General features: G+C 40.6%; 1 protein-coding gene across 1 annotated transcript in view; it reads right to left on the reverse strand.

Annotated features, from left to right (window-relative positions):
• Positions 1-8,762: 8,762 nt before the first annotated feature.
• nfatc4 (nuclear factor of activated T cells 4) overlaps positions 8,763-19,588 on the reverse strand; it is an 18,057-nt gene continuing 7,231 nt past the window's right edge. The window contains exons 3-13 of the mRNA XM_034888682.1: positions 17,969-18,487; positions 17,459-17,634; positions 16,619-16,781; positions 16,089-16,189; positions 14,281-14,382; positions 13,564-13,751; positions 12,023-12,163; positions 11,587-11,642; positions 11,288-11,414; positions 9,481-10,176; positions 8,763-9,052 (exon numbers count right to left, since the gene is read on the reverse strand). Of these exons, the coding sequence (XP_034744573.1) occupies positions 8,982-9,052; positions 9,481-10,176; positions 11,288-11,414; positions 11,587-11,642; positions 12,023-12,163; positions 13,564-13,751; positions 14,281-14,382; positions 16,089-16,189; positions 16,619-16,781; positions 17,459-17,634; positions 17,969-18,487 (2,340 nt within the window). The 3' untranslated portion in view covers positions 8,763-8,981. The remainder of the gene's footprint in view (positions 9,053-9,480; positions 10,177-11,287; positions 11,415-11,586; positions 11,643-12,022; positions 12,164-13,563; positions 13,752-14,280; positions 14,383-16,088; positions 16,190-16,618; positions 16,782-17,458; positions 17,635-17,968; positions 18,488-19,588) is intronic.

The raw sequence follows: 19,588 nt of genomic DNA on the forward strand, positions 1-19,588 counted from the left end.
GGCTAATGCTAGTGTAATCACTGCGACTCCGGTCTGTTTGTTTAATGGTCAGAAGAGCTCATGGGTCATGATGAGAGCAGACTGTAGAGTTCTACCACAACTGGTAGATTTAATTGTATTATTGTAATCTAATCTAACTCCATTTGTTTTTTGAAATTTGAAAATTAAAGTATTTGATTTCACTTAAGTTACAATGAAATAGTAGGGGAAGTAGAAATGGCCCAATGAACTACATGCATAATGGTTGACCGAGGATTTACTGGAGACAATGTATGGGGGCAGTGAACATGGCTTTTTAAAGAGACCCCCCCCCCCCACACACACACACACACACACACACACACACACACACACACACACACACACACACACACTCCCCACACAAATTTGCCAAATTTGATTTTGTAAAGTATACTGCTTAGAACCGTAGAGAGCTAGAGAGAAGAGGGAAAGGTTGAGGTCAATGGCTATGTTTACACGTACAACAATATTCCCTTAAATTACTGATGCTTACTGTTCATAAATGTCCAACCTTGCTTTCAGTTACCTGGAAAGACTCTTATCCTGATTATGAAAGACCTGAATGTAATTGCTGGATCTTTCTATCTGCTTAAGGCACATCATTGCCAATTGTAAAACTCAAAAATACAATATCAGTATAGTAAAGGTGTACATAAATAAAATCAGATTAAGTAAGATTATTGTATGTATTATGTATACTGGAGCAAGATATTGAAATACTTTTAGAAACAGACTCTTAACATGGACACAACACCCACAATACTATGTGCATGTAAACATAGTCTTTAATGACAAATCAAGAAAAAACAAAGAAAATTGCGGCTTGTTATTGTGTTTTTGTTAAATTTTTCGGCATAATGCATTAGCCAGTGCTCTGCCTTAAACTTATGTTCAATTTGATGTCAGTTATGAAAAAAAAGACTGTCAATCAGTATTTCTGTTTTAACCGCTAATGGAGGAAATTTAGAAAAGCTGTAGACAGCAAAGATTATGTTAACTGTTAGTATTATTATTAATATCCAAATGCCATACAATTGGAAAATCCAAGACTTTATAGAAAGTTGAATTTCTGTTTAGTTTTTGGATGATTTCATTGAAGGAATTGAATGTTTGTATTCCCAATAGTATGCAGAGAAGCTGATTGTATCATTTATCATTTTTACACGGCTCCAATGTTGTCAGATTTGAAGGAGAAAAAATAGTTTACTTGATGTTAGGGCTAGCTTTTTGCTCCTGTTATGATATGTGTGTATGTATATGTATCTGCATGCTACAATCAATGGCAAGAATATATGTGGAAAGAACATATGCAAGATGTGCAGTCAAAAAACAAGAAAAATATCTTTCAAGTGCACTTAATGTCAGTTTTTTTTTCTATGCGTGTTTTTTCAACTTGTGGTGTCTCCAATTATCAAAGCATCTATTAGCGCCACACTCAGCCCCAATTTCCACCGGATGCTTAACGGCAGCCGTTACACATCCGATGGAAATTGGGGTTCACACCACTAAATTCATATTTGTGTCAATTGGATCTATGGTTTTTGTACTGCTGTCCTTAATACTCTGAGAAAGAGACCAAAAAGAAGTTTCAATCTCTCTAGATGTTGCCAGTGTTATATTCTTTAGCTTTTTTTAAATTTCACTGTTCATTTTTCAATTGTGCATACCACATCAGTGTTGTAGGAAAACATAATCCAGTGTTTCAATAAATCACATGTAAACCAGTTGTGTGTGTGTGTGTGTGTGTGGTGTGTGTGTGTGGTTGTATTGTTTTATGTTTTGGTTTGGTTAAAGGTACCAAACTACCCACTTTCATGGTCATAGTGGAGTCAGTTGGTCCACAAATTTGGTCCAGAGGAGGAATCCTGAGTTAGGCGACCCCCCCGGCCCTGACTTAGTATTATTATTATTATTAAACGCCATTAGCAGGTCACAGTTTACCTCAACATCTACTCAATGAATTGGCACGGCAGTTTGTCAGTGCTTCCTCGCTCCATTCCCATCACAAATGTTAGCGTGCTAACATGTTGAATGTTGAGTTAAGACTGTGTCCCTGGTAAATGTTTCAATTATGTTAGCACATTGACATTGTGATTTTAGCATTGAGATCAAAACTGTTCTGTGCCTGAGTACAGCCTGAAAGCTGCTGGCGTGGCTGTAGACTGTTTTTTTATTGTCAAAAACAAATGTACTCTAAAGAGTATTTAATTTAATTACTTTGGATAGATAGTCCTCATAATACTGAGTCTTGTTGTAAACTGGCATAACTGATCAGATTAAAGGAACATGTACAGATGCTATGATGCTTCACTTTTGACATCCACACTGAAGTCAACAATTGTTGTGATGGATTGATGTGAAAAGGTTGTTACTATGGCTGGCAATTGATGGAAATATTTAATCACGTTTAATCCCATCAGAGTCCTAGTTAACTTGCGATTATTCACCAAAGAATCACATATTGAAAAAATCCACATTGGTTACTGCTGTTACATCCTAATTTCCCAAATCTACAGAGGGTCCAAAGCCCATATCACAGAAGGTGCGTGTGTTTATTGCGCATCAAAAAAAACTGTGGCATTAAAATGAATTTGCGTTAACTCCCGTTCATTTTGACAGCCCCAATTTTTAGTGGGGCTGATACAATTGTTTGGTTGTCAAGTAAGCAAAAAACAGACCTCCTTTGTGACAAACTTGAAAGTGACATAGATGAATTTACTTTTTAGAAAAAAGAGCTGATTGTTTGACCTTACTGTAAACCCAGTATAACTCAGCATCTGCTCTATGCATACTATTTATACTTCTCTGTTTACTTTGTCTCTCACCACTCTCTACTTTACCCACCTCCTCCCTTCATTGCCACATGCCCTGCAGCTCTCTGCAGACCCCAGGGTAACGCACAGGCTCTTGGTCTACAATGTATCTCAGGGCTCCAGAGCCTTGACTGGATCAGTGGTGGAATGTGACTCAAGTACTGTGCTTAAGTACAAATGTTGAGGTACTTGTACTTTGCTTGAGTCTTTTCGCTTCATGACACTTTCTAATCTGCTACATTTCAGAAAAAAAACATTGTATTTTTTACTACACCACATTCATTTTACAGCTTACTAGTTGCTTTACAAATTTAAGATGTTTGCACACATAACATTACATTACATCTCATGTTATTTAGCTGAGTCTTTAATCCTTTAATCCAAAGCGACTTCCAATTGATCTCCCACACCAAAGACGTGTCATATCCACTGCGCCATCATCACCCCCACCCCCCAAAAAAAACACCTGTTGTGTACCCAACAATACAATGGCCTTTAAGCACTCAGTTGATTGACAGAACTGTTATCATTGAATCATTTTTTCTAAAATCTGAGGATTCTTTTCTGCATTGAGTACTTTTACTTTTAACACTTTAAGTACATGTTCTTGATTAAGTAACATTTTCGATGCAGGACTTTTACTTGTAGCAGAGTATTTTTTGCAGTGTGGTATTAGTACATTCACTAAAGTTAGGTATCTGAATACTTCTTACACTACTGAGGAGCACTGACTACTGATGACAACTGCTTCTGAGGGGAAGAGTGCAACACAGAAAACACTTAAGTCGCCCATAAGTCTATGGCCAGGAAAAGAGACGGCAACGACGCCCAGCTCTGACACAATGATATGTGGTGGCGTTTATTTTGTTTAAGGAAGGGTTGTACCCTCCGACGTGGGAACATGGCTACTACAATAGAAGCCCAGCCACTGGCAAGTTAGGAACACCATCACTCAACTTCAAACACATCCATGTGCAACAGAGCTTGCAGAGTTTGGTCTACTTCCCTGAAGTGTCATGAAATTATTCAAATAGCCAGAAGAAATATTAAGCTTACCTAGAAGTCAGCTCAGTACATGTGTTTGCTTTCCTTATGTTTTTCTCTTGCCTTTGTAAGTCTTGTAAGCCCTTGTGGGCTGGGGACTTTCAGGGGTATTTGATTTAAAATAAATTAAAATAAATATAAATTGATTGATTCATTCAAAAGTCTCAGGCTACGTTTAATAAGCCCGTGTACCCTGAGTGGATGTGGTTCATGTTGTTATGAAACAATTCTGTCAGGATTATTTTGTGGTTGGCATCCTATCATCTACTGGCTTGACCTCGGTCAGATTATTCTGAAAGCGGGTATGAGCTCGGAGAACAAAGAGCGGGCTTCAGTCCTCAATGTTCTCAAGGTTTAATCAGACACAAGAATACACACATTAGAATGCATACATTACATACATACATACAGTCGCTCCCTTCACTCAGATGACGTGCGTGTAGATAGATAAGAAAGAGGCACCGGAGAAAAGGAGGAATGGGTCAAGGTAGGTTCCCACAGATACATCTACAGAGAGGAAAACAATTTATTTAAATGTTTTTTCTGGTTTATTTGTTTACATTTTGGTTTATGTATCATATTGGTTTATGTATCATACAGTATGATATAGCAAGAATCTCATCTAAATATGTAATACTATTCACATTGTAATTCTTCACATGCTGCTGGAGTTCATATGTTGCAAACCAAGTCCAAGCTTTTCTTTTCTTTTCTTTTTCATCACTTTCTTATCTCCCTGGCCATGAGGAAGGTCTGGACTGCTTTTGTCTGTTTTACACCATCCCCCAGTAAGCTTCGCTGCTGTTGTGAATAGCTAAATGTCTTATGGGGGGGGGGGGGGGGGGGGGGGGGGGGGCGTTGCCTTTCTACTCTCCTCAATATTAATTCTTGGCCTTCCCACTCTGACCCATAAAAAGAACAAAGAGTGTACTGTATGTTATCAGCACTACACTAGCTTGATTCAATCTTCAAATGAAAGAGGCCATAGAAAGAAGTGTGTTCCCAAACGCAGCATCTTGTTTACACTCGTAAAGCGGATGTGTTGTTCTCGACAACCAAGAGTCAAGTGTGTAACAACAAGCACCCTGGATTGACAACACAATCCTTAACTGAGAACATGCAACACATCCAAATAGAGCCACAGATGTGGTTGGGCCCCCCATTCCTCCAGTGCTGAGGCTCATGTCTCCTCATCCTCCCACACATACTTCCCTTCTCTTTCCAAGCCACCGGAGTCTCAATGGCAAACAGCTGTGCTGTCTGTGAGTAACAAGGGAAGTCATTTTGTTGGGTTCCTTAATATGCTCATTTTATTTCAACACATTTGTGTTCCCCGACCCTACATTGACTCTTGACTGTGTCATGTGCGGTTTCTTCCAGTACACAGTGGAGGAATGTAACCAAGCACATTTACTCAAGTATTGTTCTTAAGTGCAACCTTAAGGTACTTGTACTTTATTTGAGTCTTTTCTTTTCATGCCACTTTCTACTTCTACTTTGCTACATTTCAGAGAGAAAAATTCTACTTTTTACCCCCCTACAATAATCTGACCGCTTAAGTTACTAGTTACTTTACACATTAAGATTTTTGCACGCAAAATAAGTAAAGCTTATAAAGTACAATAATTGGTCAATGTTTTATTATAAATGAAACTACCCAACAATATCACAGCCTACCAGTCCAGCTGAATTGATTAGACCATTAACCATGTTTGGATTGTTTCCAGTTTCTAAAATTTGAGGATTTTTCTGTATTGAGTACTTTTAATACTTTAAGTACATTTTCCTGATGAAACCTACTTACTTTTACTTAAGTAACATTTCCAATAAATTACTTTTACTTGTAGCAGATAAGTTTTACAGGAAGGATCTTGAACTTCCTGAGTGGGCGGCCACAAAAAGTAAGGGTGGGGAACGCATTATCTGGGATCGGCTTCACTTCAACTGGGACACCACAAGGTAATGTCTGGTCACCATATATGTGTATGTATATAAACATATATACTGTATATTATAAATGTACATATGTTACATATGATATACGTATATTAGATATTATTATGAGTGTATTAACTATCAGAGTTAGTAGCAGCATTATAGGGGCACAGTTAGAACTAGTACAGGCTAGGTTTACACAGAATGGTCCATTCTGTTTTCCCACAGGCTCTTTATGATCTGGTGCAGGCCTTTCTGTAAAGGGTCCACCCGCTGCTGTGGCGTGTACTGTATTGTGTCAGTCAGGCTGACTTCATTCAGAGAGCTCACTGAGTGATTATTGAGATTATACCTCTCCCTGGTGACACTCTGAGGGACTTCATGTGAGAAGACGTGGCTAGAGGAGTTTTAATTCCTAGATACAAATGGAAGAAGGTAGGATGTAAGGGCACCTTCAGGCAGGATTTTTAAAATGAAAAAGTCTTAACATGAACCTGACATATTATTAGCAAATATAAATCCCCACTAATGATAGGGTTTACTGGCCTATGGGTAAAGTACTGTAGTCACTAAGGCAGCCATCCACAGATACATTTCATCCTAAGGAGTCACTGTGCCACAAGCATGTTTTAAAATTAAAACATAATCTATAAAATCATGCCAACAGTATTATATTATACTGTAGTATATTATATTATATGCTATTTTAATAACTTAGTATTACATGGAAATAAGGCATGTATAAATGCTTAAAGCCACCATAAACAATTGTTTTAGGACAACTTTATTATGCAACTTAATTAAAAAATATATATGTAGTAGTGGGTCCCTGATCTGTCTCCCTCAGTTAAGGGGTCCTTGGCGTAAAGTGTTGGAGACCTCTGCTCCATCTGATTCTTAAATCAAGGTGTGAAAAATGATTTGAAGCAAGGCAAAATGACCCATTCAAATGCAGTGTGACCATGCTTGTCTATTGATAGGCTGTGAAACTATGCAACACATATAACAAAAAGGTTTGAGCTGGAACTGGAATTGTGAGTGTCATGAAGGAATTAGGGCTTCAGATTCTAACAGCAAGTTCTTCTTAAAAGATGTTTAAAGCTCCACACCAAATATATATATATATATATATATATATATATATATATATATATATATATATATATATATATATATATATACAGTAAATCCCTTACCATTACAGCTTTTTTTGGTCTCAAGCTTCCAACGTGCCCATTTATGGTAGCACTGAACCATTTAAGCCCATAAAACTGTCAAGAAAACATCTAATGCTACTTTTGTGTCTTTTTGTTAGGTTGGCGTGTTTGTATTGCCCTTGTTGTTTTTGCAATAGTTAAACACGTTTGTCCACCTTTCTTGTAGCCACACTCCTTTAAGTGGAAAAAGTACGCACAGCAGAAATTAAGACGTGTGAAGTCTTACAGCAGAGCGAGTGAAATCTCAAACAGTTGCTGATTTAGGACTGCCAAGGCATTCCTTGTCCTGATCCCCCCAGATGGCACTGTTCTTCAGGACAAAGCTGCACAGCTTTTAATAGATCTAACAAACTATTTATCATACAAAGCTTTCAAACAGCTTTAACAGGCACAGCTTGGCCACATCATCCTTTCAAGAGGTCAAACTACCTTTCGTCTCAACTCTTTACCTTTACACCAGCCACAGGATCAACATCTACTGCGATAACATGCATGATTGTGTTAAGTTGATGAGTCACAAAAGTCGTTTCGTTGTTTTCTCTGATAAGTAATTTCATTAAATTACAAGAAAATCTTGCATTGCAAAGAACATTTGGAAATAATTGCCACTATTTGGAAACACAGGATCTTACATCCTGTTGCCATTAATCAAAAGATTCCATCACATTCAGGAACTGAGCAGATAATTGAGTTATTACTGCATGATGGATTACGTTTCTGCTGGTGCAATCTTAAAGGTCCCATGATATGGTGCTCTTTGGATGCTTTTATATAGACCTTAGTGGTCCCCTAATACCATATCAGAACTCTTTTCCCAGATTCAGCCTTGGAGCAGAATTACAGCCACTAGAGCCGGTCCCACAATGAGCTTTCCTTAGAGTGTGCCATTTTTGCAGCTATTGAGGAGGGAGGGGGGACCTTCTGATTCCAGATCGGCCCATCTGAGCTTTCATTTTCTCAAAGGCAGAGGAGGATACCCAGGGCTCTGTTTACACCTATCACCATTTCTAGCTACTGCGAGATCATAGGCAGGCTGAGGGAACTCATATTAATGTTAAAAAACCTCATCAAGTGAAATTTTCATGCCATGGGACCTTTAAATAAAGACATTTTAAAGAAAAATAAATAATTGAAAAGGCCTAGTTTTGTAGGATTGGCTTAGGACTGTAGAGAATACTAGCCTAGAAATTTAGACACACCCTAGCAACAGTAAATGTACTTACCAGCTATGGTCAGCATACGAGCTGGAAAAACCTAATTCTGAGTGGCCAATCACATGGCATATAGAGTTGAAGTTCTACTTTAAAATAAAGAACCTCTGTAATCAGCTTTGGACTCTGGAAGACTTGGATTTGAGAACTGAAGCCATTCCTTAAAAAGGAAGATGTGTTTGGGGTTTTGCCAACCAGATACGGCAAAAGTTTAATCTATCAGCTAGCGTTGATCTGGTTGGTTGCTGGGCTATCCTATAGCATGTAAAGGGTATTTGAAAGACACCCGTTTATCCCGCCCCTTGGATTGAATCCTGCCTATGGTGAGACCCAACATCTTGATGTGGGTCTGGCTTGTCAGGCTTGTCAGGCTTGCATGAAATATCTTATTAAACAATTTAGTTTTCCATACTGACTAATACTTTTCCCGTCAGTCCCTCTATGCTGGATTTACCTTGTATGAGGGTTCATTCAGTTTTTTTGCACACGCAAAAACACATGAGACACACCAAACGCCAAGAACTTTCTTGTATAATTTATATCGAAAACATGTTTAAAACATTAGTTTCCCTTTATAAAACCACATAAAACAGTTACCTGTGGTCATAATTACAATAGTGTCATGGTAATGAAACCCGCCTGTCATTATCACATGTTACTGGAGCGATGCATCTTAATACCAAGTGCATAATGGTGAATATGATGCTGAATATCAAATGCTCTCTGAGCATGCTCTGAGCTCAGTTTGGCTGGTTGTCCATGTGCGAGCCTGACTGGTACGACTGGATGTCCTCCCCGATGAACTCAGTCACTATGGAGGGAGAAGAGAAGATCACAGTCTTGTTCATCAGTCCATCCTTTCATCCACCTCATGTACTCAAAGTCATTGGCACAGTTTGTTCAGCATATGCATTGCTACAATCAAAGGTCATCAACCTATATGTATTGACCCATACATGATGTATATAGTACTCATTTATTTGGAAAGCGCTGGACTTGCAGCATCTGCAAAATGCAGGATGTAAAGATGTTAAGATGGGAAACATCTAAAAATGTCAGCAGGTGTGACATTTTTATACATACATATCTTGGTTATCTAACAACAAATTTAAGGGATCTTTTTCTTTGTCATCTCTGTCTGTCCTTAACATGTCTGTATTGTAGCCAGTTAGTTCGTTATCTCAATAGATTTTTATAAATTTGCGCACATTACGATAAAGACCAATACATGCAGCTCACCTTCTTCAAATGTAATGTGGTGCATAGAAGAGCTGGTAAACTCCAGGGGGCACTCCTGGATCTTGACATCCCTCTCCTCCCCATGTTCCATCCCCAGCACCCTTCCCTGGGGATCCCAGCCCTCGTAATGGGAGTAGGGTGCTGGGCAGATGTCCTGATATTGGCTGGGGTTGGAAGGAGGCGAGGGACACACCTCCTGAGGAAAAGCCGAGTACTGGGGGTAAGGGGAGGTGGGAATGGGACTGCCAGCAGGAAACGGGCTGAGAGAGGAGGAGTGGGAGGGAGAGGGCGAGGAGGAAAGGTAGGGTGAGTCCAACCACGGAGAAGGGGAGGGGGAAGAAGGTTGCGGGCCACGGGGGTATAAGGGAGGAAGAAGCTCCGTGAAGCCCAGCTCCAGGTTCTCGAAGCTGGGGTGACGCTCGGACAGGGCTGCCCTGCACCCGCCGGGCTCCTCCACCACAGCATCGGCTTTGGAGCAGTACTCCTCGTGGTAACTCATAGCGGGGCAGGGAGGGGAGTAGGTGGAGGGGTAAGGGGGCAGGTGGAAGCCCAGTCCTTGGTCGTCAGCAATGGAGTCGCCTCTCACGTGGAAGCCCCTGTCCATCCTGGGTGGACCCCCTACAGGACCCACATTCGTCCCATCCAGAGGCAGCACAGAGGGCCGGGACAGCAGCGGGTCCTCCTCTTTGAACATAACTGTTGGGAGAAGAAGAACAACATTACATCTCATTTAGCTAACGGTTTTATCCAAAGCGACTTAAAATAAAGTGCTTTCAACCTTGAAGGCAAAACTCAGGACAGCAAGAACACATTAGCTTCATATAAGCCAAACTACAAAGAACCACATGAAAGTGCAACCGTAAGTGCATATATTTTTTTATTCGAGGTGCAGTCGGAAGAGATTTATGTCAGAGACTTTAGCCAACGGCAAAAGATGCTTAGGCTTTCTGACGTCCTGATGTCTAGGTAAAAGTAATATTTTACGTTTTGTATTCAATGTTCTCCCAATGAAGACTTTGAATGAAACACTTTTTCTGGGATTTGGGATGCTATTTGTGTCTCTGGTGCTTCCACGCGCATACAAACATGGAAAAAAATATCACTGCTGTTTTGAGTGAGATACGGTTTCTGAATGTCCTCTGCCTTCAGTCTCCAGGTTAGCTGTTCGAAATCTGCACGCCTTTCTACGTAACTAGCCGAGACGAGGTGGCTAACCGTAGCATGCTAGTTCTAGCATGTTAGCTTGTTCCAAATGGAAAAACATAGCTACAACACATACTAGTTCATCATGATCTCACAAAATAACTACAGTACTTCCATGTCCCTGTTCTGCAGGTATTCCATTAGTGCCCCTCTTGTAGAAGGAGTCTCCCAGCTAATCCTGCCTTGTACTGACCAAAGTTGGAGAAAGAGTTATCTAGCTGATGTGATATTACCTAGCTACTGGGCATGTACAACTCCAAACAAAGATAGTATAGAAGTGAGATGTCCCATTCTGTAGCTAAAACAAGTAATGTGTCTCACTTTGTAGCTAAAACAGAGACACTGACACAGGGTGAAAACAGGATCTGCAGGAATGTGCAGTACAACAACAATATGTTTTTTTTTTTAAAGGAAACCATGTAAACCTATTCTGGTACAACATACATACAATTATGAACCTGAAAATGACCATAATATGGTTGCTTTAACTATTTTTTATCGTTTATATTCATAAATGTTCTATTTCACTGAAGGTGTTTTCAAAAGACCACGTCATTGAAACAAAACAGAATCTGGAAAATCCACGGCGTGATTGGATACTCACCGGGGAGATACTTGAAGCAGTGAGTGCTGCTTCTTTTCCTCTTCCCGTTGGAGACATAAAGACTAACCGACATAGGCCGACTGACAGACAGGTCGCTGTAGGCAGGGACCCTCACACACAACAAACACTTAAACGAAAAAGAGGTGTGGACAGAATTGTCCTGATTAGGTGACTGGATGCTTTAGTTGGATCTGTTGAATTAAATTAAAACTTGAGGCGTGTTAAAAAAGTTTGTGTTGTTGCAGACGCTGTTTGAGAATTGGACATTTCTGTGACTGATGTCATACATGCGAATTTACCTCATTGCTGTTGTCACGGTCAACATGAGCCTCCTCCTCCCACTGCAGTTTACCATCTAATAGATGAGAACATGAAATGGAATTAAGTGTAACTGACATACACACAGTCAGTTAATAGTAAAATTTTATCATAGGTGAAGCCTAACATCAAAGGTTTTGTAAAACAGGTTGTCTGTTTTGTGTTTGAATTTGTTAAGAATAAATGCAATGGGCTGAATTAATATACTATATTATACTATATATACTATATAATAAACTATTACTGAAATTAATTTTCAGTCATCATGTCTGATTTCTTCGGCAGCATCCTACTCTTATTTTCTTCTTCTCATCTCATTACTGTGTTTTCACTGGCTTCCTTTAAGTCCCGGGAACTCACCAAGATATTATAGGCAGAAGATCAGAAAAACAACATTAGGGCTCTTTGGACCTTTACCTGTCCCTCTCTCCATGAAAAGGACTCTTGAGATGGGCAGGAAGTTCGAGCCGCTCAGCAGAAGCTCCTCTCCTCCCTCCACAGAGCACGAGGTCAGACTGACGGACTCGATGACAGGTAGCTCCTGGGCCGAACGCTGGGCTGAGGCAGGGAGAGGAAGGCAGATTAAACAACTGAGTGTACTCCTAAATGTAACCCTCCTATTATCCTTGAGGTCAATCTGACCCCACCCAATGGCTCGAAATAAGTGCTTGACTTAATTTGTTGTACTTCATGTTTGATGAACTTGACTAGTTTAATGGAAACACCTAGGTCAACATGAGATTAACATGATGATATATTTAACAATGATACAATGTGACCCTAGGCTGTTTTAGCTGTATACACCATATATGAAATACAAACACAACAAATACAACTATCACATGCAATTTTGTAATGCTTCAGGGTAATAAATCTGCCATGACCATAAATATTTCCAATATGTATATATGTCCCACGCCCTGGGGGATAGGAGTTATGTTTCCTGCGAGGACATTAATTGAGTTCACACAACAGGAGTAACAAACATTTAAAAAGTTTAGACAGCAGCCATCCAAACCATTTTTCATGGTGCGCTGTGGGCGCTCTCTTCATGCTCTCTTCATGGAAAATGGCCTCTAAGTTTTTAGATTTAATCACAGCTCTGTGACAGTGGAAGTGACATAGAGGAGACTGTCTTTGGGACTGAGAATAATGATGAGGACCCTGATTGTGAGGTATCCTCCTCTGATGAGAATGAGACTCTTAGGGTTGACCTTCCTGTTGTCCCTCAACTACCAACAGCATATGTCCTCTCTCAGTTTCTCTCAAAAGTGGACAGATTAACTTCCAAAAACAGAAAGTTATCATGGTTGCTCTATCCACATTGAAATGTATTGGGACAGTTGGAAAGACTTGGATGTGACCCATTTGCAGGCCTACATTGGGCCATGCCACTAAAGATATTCCATGTTTTCACCTGTGTAACCGCTTTGTGACAAACTCGCAGCAATGCAGGATGTATGGGACAAGTGGGTAGAGTGGTTTATTTGCATATCTTTAAACCAATCACAAAGGTCTCTGGTGGCAGGGGCAATGGTGCCTCTGCAAAATCAGGAATGAACTTGTTTTGGTGGAACATGTTTACGTTCAGAGAAAACTGTGATAGGACAGATAGTCTAGCGAGCTGTCTGGATTTAACCTGCAGAGATTTGAGGAGCAGTTAACCATAGTCCTCAGAAATCCGCTGGAGTTTAAAATAACAACACAAAGAAAGCGGAAGCTACGCAGCAAGCAACGGAGCAAGCAACGGAGCAATCCCAGAAGTGGAATGTCTTGGATAAAGATTAGCAGATGGATGACTATAGGGAACTTCCCGCCTAGCACACCAATCATCTTTCATTCATAAATTGTCTAAACGTATCTGGTTGATGGTGTGGTCCTTGCTAGTAAAGTACTATGTAAAGGAGTACTCTCTTTGCAGTGAAGTGGCATAAAAGTGAATCTTAGTAGCTACTCACAGCATTCAATGGCCAGGGAGGCAACCTGCAGAGCTAGGACTCGGCCTGGCGGGGCGCCAGAGGGTGGTAGATGGAGGTGGGTACGAAACACCAACCGGACACGTGTGTTCTTCCTTCCAACGTCTGTTTCTCCTTTCCTCAGCTCGATGTCCGAGTTCCTCAGCTTCAGAATCCCAGCACAGTCAATGCTACAACAAAAAGATCTGATAAGCCTGCTACTAGGGGCGTGAAGCTCCACTGGTCTCCCGATAAGATGTTATAACGATTACGATTATCCTGTCCAATTCAATGCAGTTTGATATTAGGTTGCATCACAATGCGTCACCTCCTAGATATTATACATTGCTACACATAGTTTTCATTAACGAATTCAATGAGTCATACACGTATGAAGTCCTTTTTTTCATTGTATCTGTTCTTAAAAAAGACCCTTTCCTGAATGTGGCGGAGTCTGAACACAGCAGACAAAGACAAAAGGCACACACATGAAAGCAGCAAATGGAAAATCAACAAGCAACATCAGTAGACTATAATTGACCATGGTGTGTTGATCACATCGTGATACATTGTAGAAATGATTAATTTCAACAACCCTACTGCTACTCAATTTAGTACCTGCTGGAAACATTAACGTAGTCTTGAAACTGGAGAACAAAGCTTAAAAACATGCAAAAACAAAAAGTGGAGAGGAAAAGTTCCCTGTCTCTATGTTCTCACAGTGCGGTCATGTTGTTCTCAGGGTTGAGGGGGATGTCCAGCAGTTTGGTCCCCGCCTGGACGCTCTCATGACTGGAAGTGCCCACCATCTTCCCCGTCACCCTGAGAGGGAAGGAACAGGTGAATCCAACAGCCCTCTCTCAGCTGTTTTTATGTTGAATCAACGTCTAATAGACAGGTTCTCTATACATTACGTCCTTTCACAAAGTACATGCAGCAACCAGCAATCAAACTAGAGAAGTTCGTCCAGCAATTTTGGAAGATGATCATTAATCAATGAAGTCATTTATTCATTTGTTTTTATTCTAAATTTGAATACCTTTGGAGTTTGGACTTTTAGTCAGACAAAAGCAATGTCACTTTGGGGTGTCTTTTACAATATATTCTAGATCAGTCAATTATACATTATATAATAAATCAATGAATAGATTAATTGATAATGAATCATTAGCATCTAGGTCTATATATAGTTGTTTTAAATAGACGAAAAATGATTTGTATCTGTATTATATTTGCCCACATTTGCTACAATTATATTTAACTTCTTGTTTGCAAATTGCTTTTCTTTATAGAATTTGTTTAACATTTTTTCCTTAATAGTTGACAGAAACAAGAGGAAACAGCTAAAGTAAAGAAAGACAAAAGTGCCCAGCTCGAACTGAACCAGCTTTGTTGCAGTTAGGTGTCATGCACTATAACCATCCAGCCACGTCCATCGTGTGTAAAGGTTGAAATAAACAGTTTTAGGTTTATATTTACAGTAGAGCTGGCCAATATATTGATATTATATCAATATCCTGACATGAGACTAGATTTCGTCATCCATTTTGGATAAAATAATATCTTAATGTGGCAGAAATGTTGTCTTTTCTTGGTTTTAAATGCTATATCATTATATCCACATTACTGATGATAATATTTTTTGAAAGAACCAATAGTCAAGACTACAATATCAAGAATCGCCCTGATAGAGAATTCATTTTGATAAAGTCTTTTATTCCTTATTTCTTAAAGTAGTTTCTTAAGTAGTATAACTTTCATGCTCATTTTATGTACATTTGACAAACTGTGTTTTTCCAGTTACTGCTGGTCAACACAAAGGTGGTAAATGTCTTAGTTTCGAGGACATTCAAAGTCTGACACCTTTAGCGTAGGCATAATAAAGATAACCACCGTCCAATGTATCCTTGTGTGTGTATAATAAAAAGACTGAGCTACAGAGAAATTGTTGAAGATCCTAGGAGCAATGCTGGTGAAAGGTTGTTTCTTAGCTGTTCTTCCCTTTTGTCGGCAAAAGTCTATAAACTGCTCACTACCGTTCTGAAGTCTCGTTTTGTTGTTTGACCGTCATTAATTTAGTAAGTTTAAGTGTCCTGAACCTGACACGCCCTTTCCCATAGAAAGAACAAATAATAATGTGGTAAGGAAAATATCCCAATTACTAAAATACATTCAAATAAAGACACATAATATAGACCTTAGACAGATCAAGTTAAAAACATTTACGAGCACATGGAGCAGATACATGTCTTGATGATGTACCTCTTCTTCATCTATCTGGAGTTTAGATGAATGGACTTCTGTTGCTCTATTGTGCACATCACATCACGTCCAAAGATTGTTAATCAAGCATGTCACATGAGAACACCTGGTGCAAGACATTGCTAGACCAACAGTAGAAGCAGCTGGTGAAGTTACGCAATGGATAAAGCCACAATGGTCAGCTGATTTATGGTATGCTGTTTCCCTTAACTATGGAAGGATGCTTAGTAATAAGTCTAATATTCAATAGAAATACAGTTCAGTACCTGTGTATCTGATAGAAAGGATGGGGCCTGATTGATCGGTCATCAGCTGTTCCAACGAAAACCTGAAGGGAAAGCGGCTTCCTCTCTGTGTAGCCACACAGCTGTACAGAGACACACAGAGTGAGGGACAGAACCACACTGTGACGAGGCCAATGATCCCCAACGTGTCTGCCCATGTCTTTGTTCCAGTATTGTGAGAACACAACATTCAAACTACATTTCTAAGTTGGCTTTGATAGGCTGTGCTTGCTCAAGCCGCACCTATGGGCAGCACATTCTCAATTATTAACATCACTAATAGAGGAATTTCAATCAGGAATGTGGGCTAGGCATTTTAAGCAATTGAGAAAAAGTTCTGTCGGTGGGAGAGAAAGCTCCATTTGGAGATAATTGTGTTCTTGAGTACTTAATACATCTATTACATGCACAACAAACTATATACCACACTAAAAGACAGGAAAATAAAAAAGCATAATAGGGGCTCTTTAATTTATGTAAGAATCAGATCTCAGTACAAAAGCAAGTTTCACCTTGACAATGGGATGTCCTGTTGGTGTGGCCTTGACAGCTCCTCTGCTCCCCTCTGTCTCATAGTGAGCTCGGTGGTGTGGGCGGGGCTGCACCTCAATCCGCAGCTCGTACTGGTCAAACTGGGACGGCAGCGGCCAGTCGAGTGGCGGCAGGGCATTAGACCTACGAGTGGATGGACAACAACACTGAGCAGGGAGCACACCAGTGACTAACTATTCTGCAGACCAAATAACTGGATTTACCTACAATTTACGCAAACAGTTTTGGACTTTGGGGATCTAGCCATCTGAATGAATTCATGTATATTAATGCATTTTAAACTGATCATTTAAATGTGTGTATAACCACATGTTTACAGAAAGTCCAGCAACATTCACACGCGGAAGCTTGAATGATGTGTTTTACGTCACTGCTGAGAAAGGAATCAGCAATGTTGGAGACGAAGAGTACATCAAAATTAAAAGATAATGACCTCTTCTGAAGAATAAGAGTGTGCCATCCTTGGCTACTAGCAACTGTGTGTAGGAGGGGTGGGGGTGTTGTGCGATCACAGAAGGCTTGTATCACAAGGCTATGCCGACAGTGTTGTTGTCATTACTTAGAATTCCTCATAGGAGAGACAGAAAGTATGCACTATAGCCAAAAACCTTAAATATCATCATTCTCTTTGCACGTTTTTGCAAAATAGATGTGTGAAAATTTGTAAAAATGCAATACGTTTTTCTTTTCTTTGTGTGCTATTTTTGGGTAACCAATCGTTTAAGAACTCATCAATCAATATTCAAACTTGTATTTTTTTTAGGGATTCTGTCATATATGTAGGTGGTGTGTATCCTTGCCTGAACAGAGGGCTGTTGGCGCTGGCCCGGGTTCGGCCCCAGGCTAGAGCCGGGGGCACAGAGAGGTAGTCCATGCCCAGTGAAGGGGGCTCTCTCCTGGCCTGCTGCGTCTCTGGCAGCGGGCAGGGGGAGCTGTGGCCTGGAGCCTGCTCCTGATCCACCTCTCTGGGAGACATCTGATATGGAGAGACAACATTTGAGAAACATCATGAAATCAAGCCAATAGGGGTGGGAACAAAAATTGAAAACTGTACGTATTTAGATTTTTTTTGCCGACGATTTTTTAAATCGATTCTTTTCCCTAGAATCGATATTCTTTATTTATTGTTTTAACCAACGTACAACAAAGAATGAAATTGGAGAAAGTCCATGTTTTGTTCATCTTTACAAATGATAGAAATGTCCGACTGGCTCACTGACGTGTGATGTGCATTCTCCTTAGAAAACAATTTGTTTTTACAAATGTCTCATAATGTAATGTCTTTAAAATGGTATTGCCAACATCTTTACCTGTTCTAATGAAGTCTTCCTGGTTTTCTGTGGGATGCTGAGCTCACAGCTGCTGGGCGGAGCTTGGGACTGAGCTGTGGAGTCTCCACCCTCCAGGTTGCATCCCTGCAGTTCTTCTGAGTAACTACCCCTGCGTGAAGTACAGGGGGAGACCAAGGGGGAGTTTCTACGCTTTTTGCCTCCAGGGGAAGTGGGCCTTGAGGACGGCGAGAGCCCGAAATTGATTGTAGCCTCGTTCAGCTCTTCCTCCTCCACCAGCAGCGAGTCACAGCTGGAGGCAGGGCTGAGCCAACCGCGGGAGGACGGGCTGGAGCCGGGGCTGGGGCTGGCGCTGAGGGAGCCTGGGCATCTGTCGCGGTAAGTAAAGGGGTCCAACAAGGGGAGGTAGAGGCGCTCTCTGTCCCACCCACCACCGCTGCCCATGTCCCAGTAATTGGAAATGGTGGGGGCTAGGTCATCTTCAGGAGAGATGGTGGTTATCTGGATGCTAGGACACTCAACCACACGAGACTCTGAAACCTGGAGGAAAGACAAGCGCAAGCAAGAGATACCTTTAATTATTTCTGTTTTAGACACTCGAAAGAAAAACAAAAACCATCACCAGATACCAAAATTGTAAACCCTGCGTCAACCCCATATCAACCACACTCTCAAAGAAAAATTCAATTAAATTCAATTTTATTTATAGTATCAAATCAAAACTCGAGAGACTTTACAGACAGAGTAGGTCTAGACCATCCTCTATAATTTACAAAGTCACAACAATTCTAGTAATTCCCCCAAGAGCAAGCAACTAGTGTGAATTAGTGGTTGGGGATGTGACAGTGAACAGTGGCAATAATAGTCACAATAAAGAAAACAGAACGCTTTCAAGCATTAGGACTGGCCCACCCTCAAACTAGTAAATAGACAAAAAACAACATCATCAAAGCCAAGAAATGGTGGCCACGTGCAAACCTGGCATGGAAACAGGGCCGGACAGCATCACAGTAAGGGTGATGAAGCTCTGTGCCACAGAGTCTTCTCCCATTTTTACTTTCTCCCAGTGCTAGACCATACTGTGCATCATTCCAGTCAAGATCAATACTCACATGCCCAGATGCTCTCAATAGGAAGGGCAGAGCGGCCTGATATCCCTAAGAACTGATAAAGCCTGGATACCATACCACAGTTTTTAGGCTGTATAGTTAATATCTTCTGGATGGTTCGGAATCATGTAGGACAGCCTCACTACCCACCCTCTGGAAAACCTCCGACCAATTGCACTCACACCCGTAATCATGAAATGCGTGGACAAATGAATCCTCCACCTCATCCTGCCAACTGTCAGACAACTCCTGGACCCACATCAGTTTGCATACAGACCCAGACAAGGTACGGAGGACACAGTGGCATGCTTTCTCCATCCCATCCTTCAACATTTACAGACATCTGGAAACTCTCCTTCACTCCTTACATTGACTTCACTTCCACATTCAATACAATCCAACACCACCAGCTCATTAAGAAATCACATCACCTCAACATCCCCCTGCCTCTCATCCACTGGATCCATAACTTTCTCAGCAACAGACTGCAGATTGTGAGAATTGCCTCAACATTATCATCAACCATCACCAC

This window comes from Etheostoma cragini, chromosome 12 (genome assembly GCF_013103735.1).
Source record: "Etheostoma cragini isolate CJK2018 chromosome 12, CSU_Ecrag_1.0, whole genome shotgun sequence".
Taxonomy (NCBI): Eukaryota; Metazoa; Chordata; class Actinopteri; order Perciformes; family Percidae; genus Etheostoma; species Etheostoma cragini.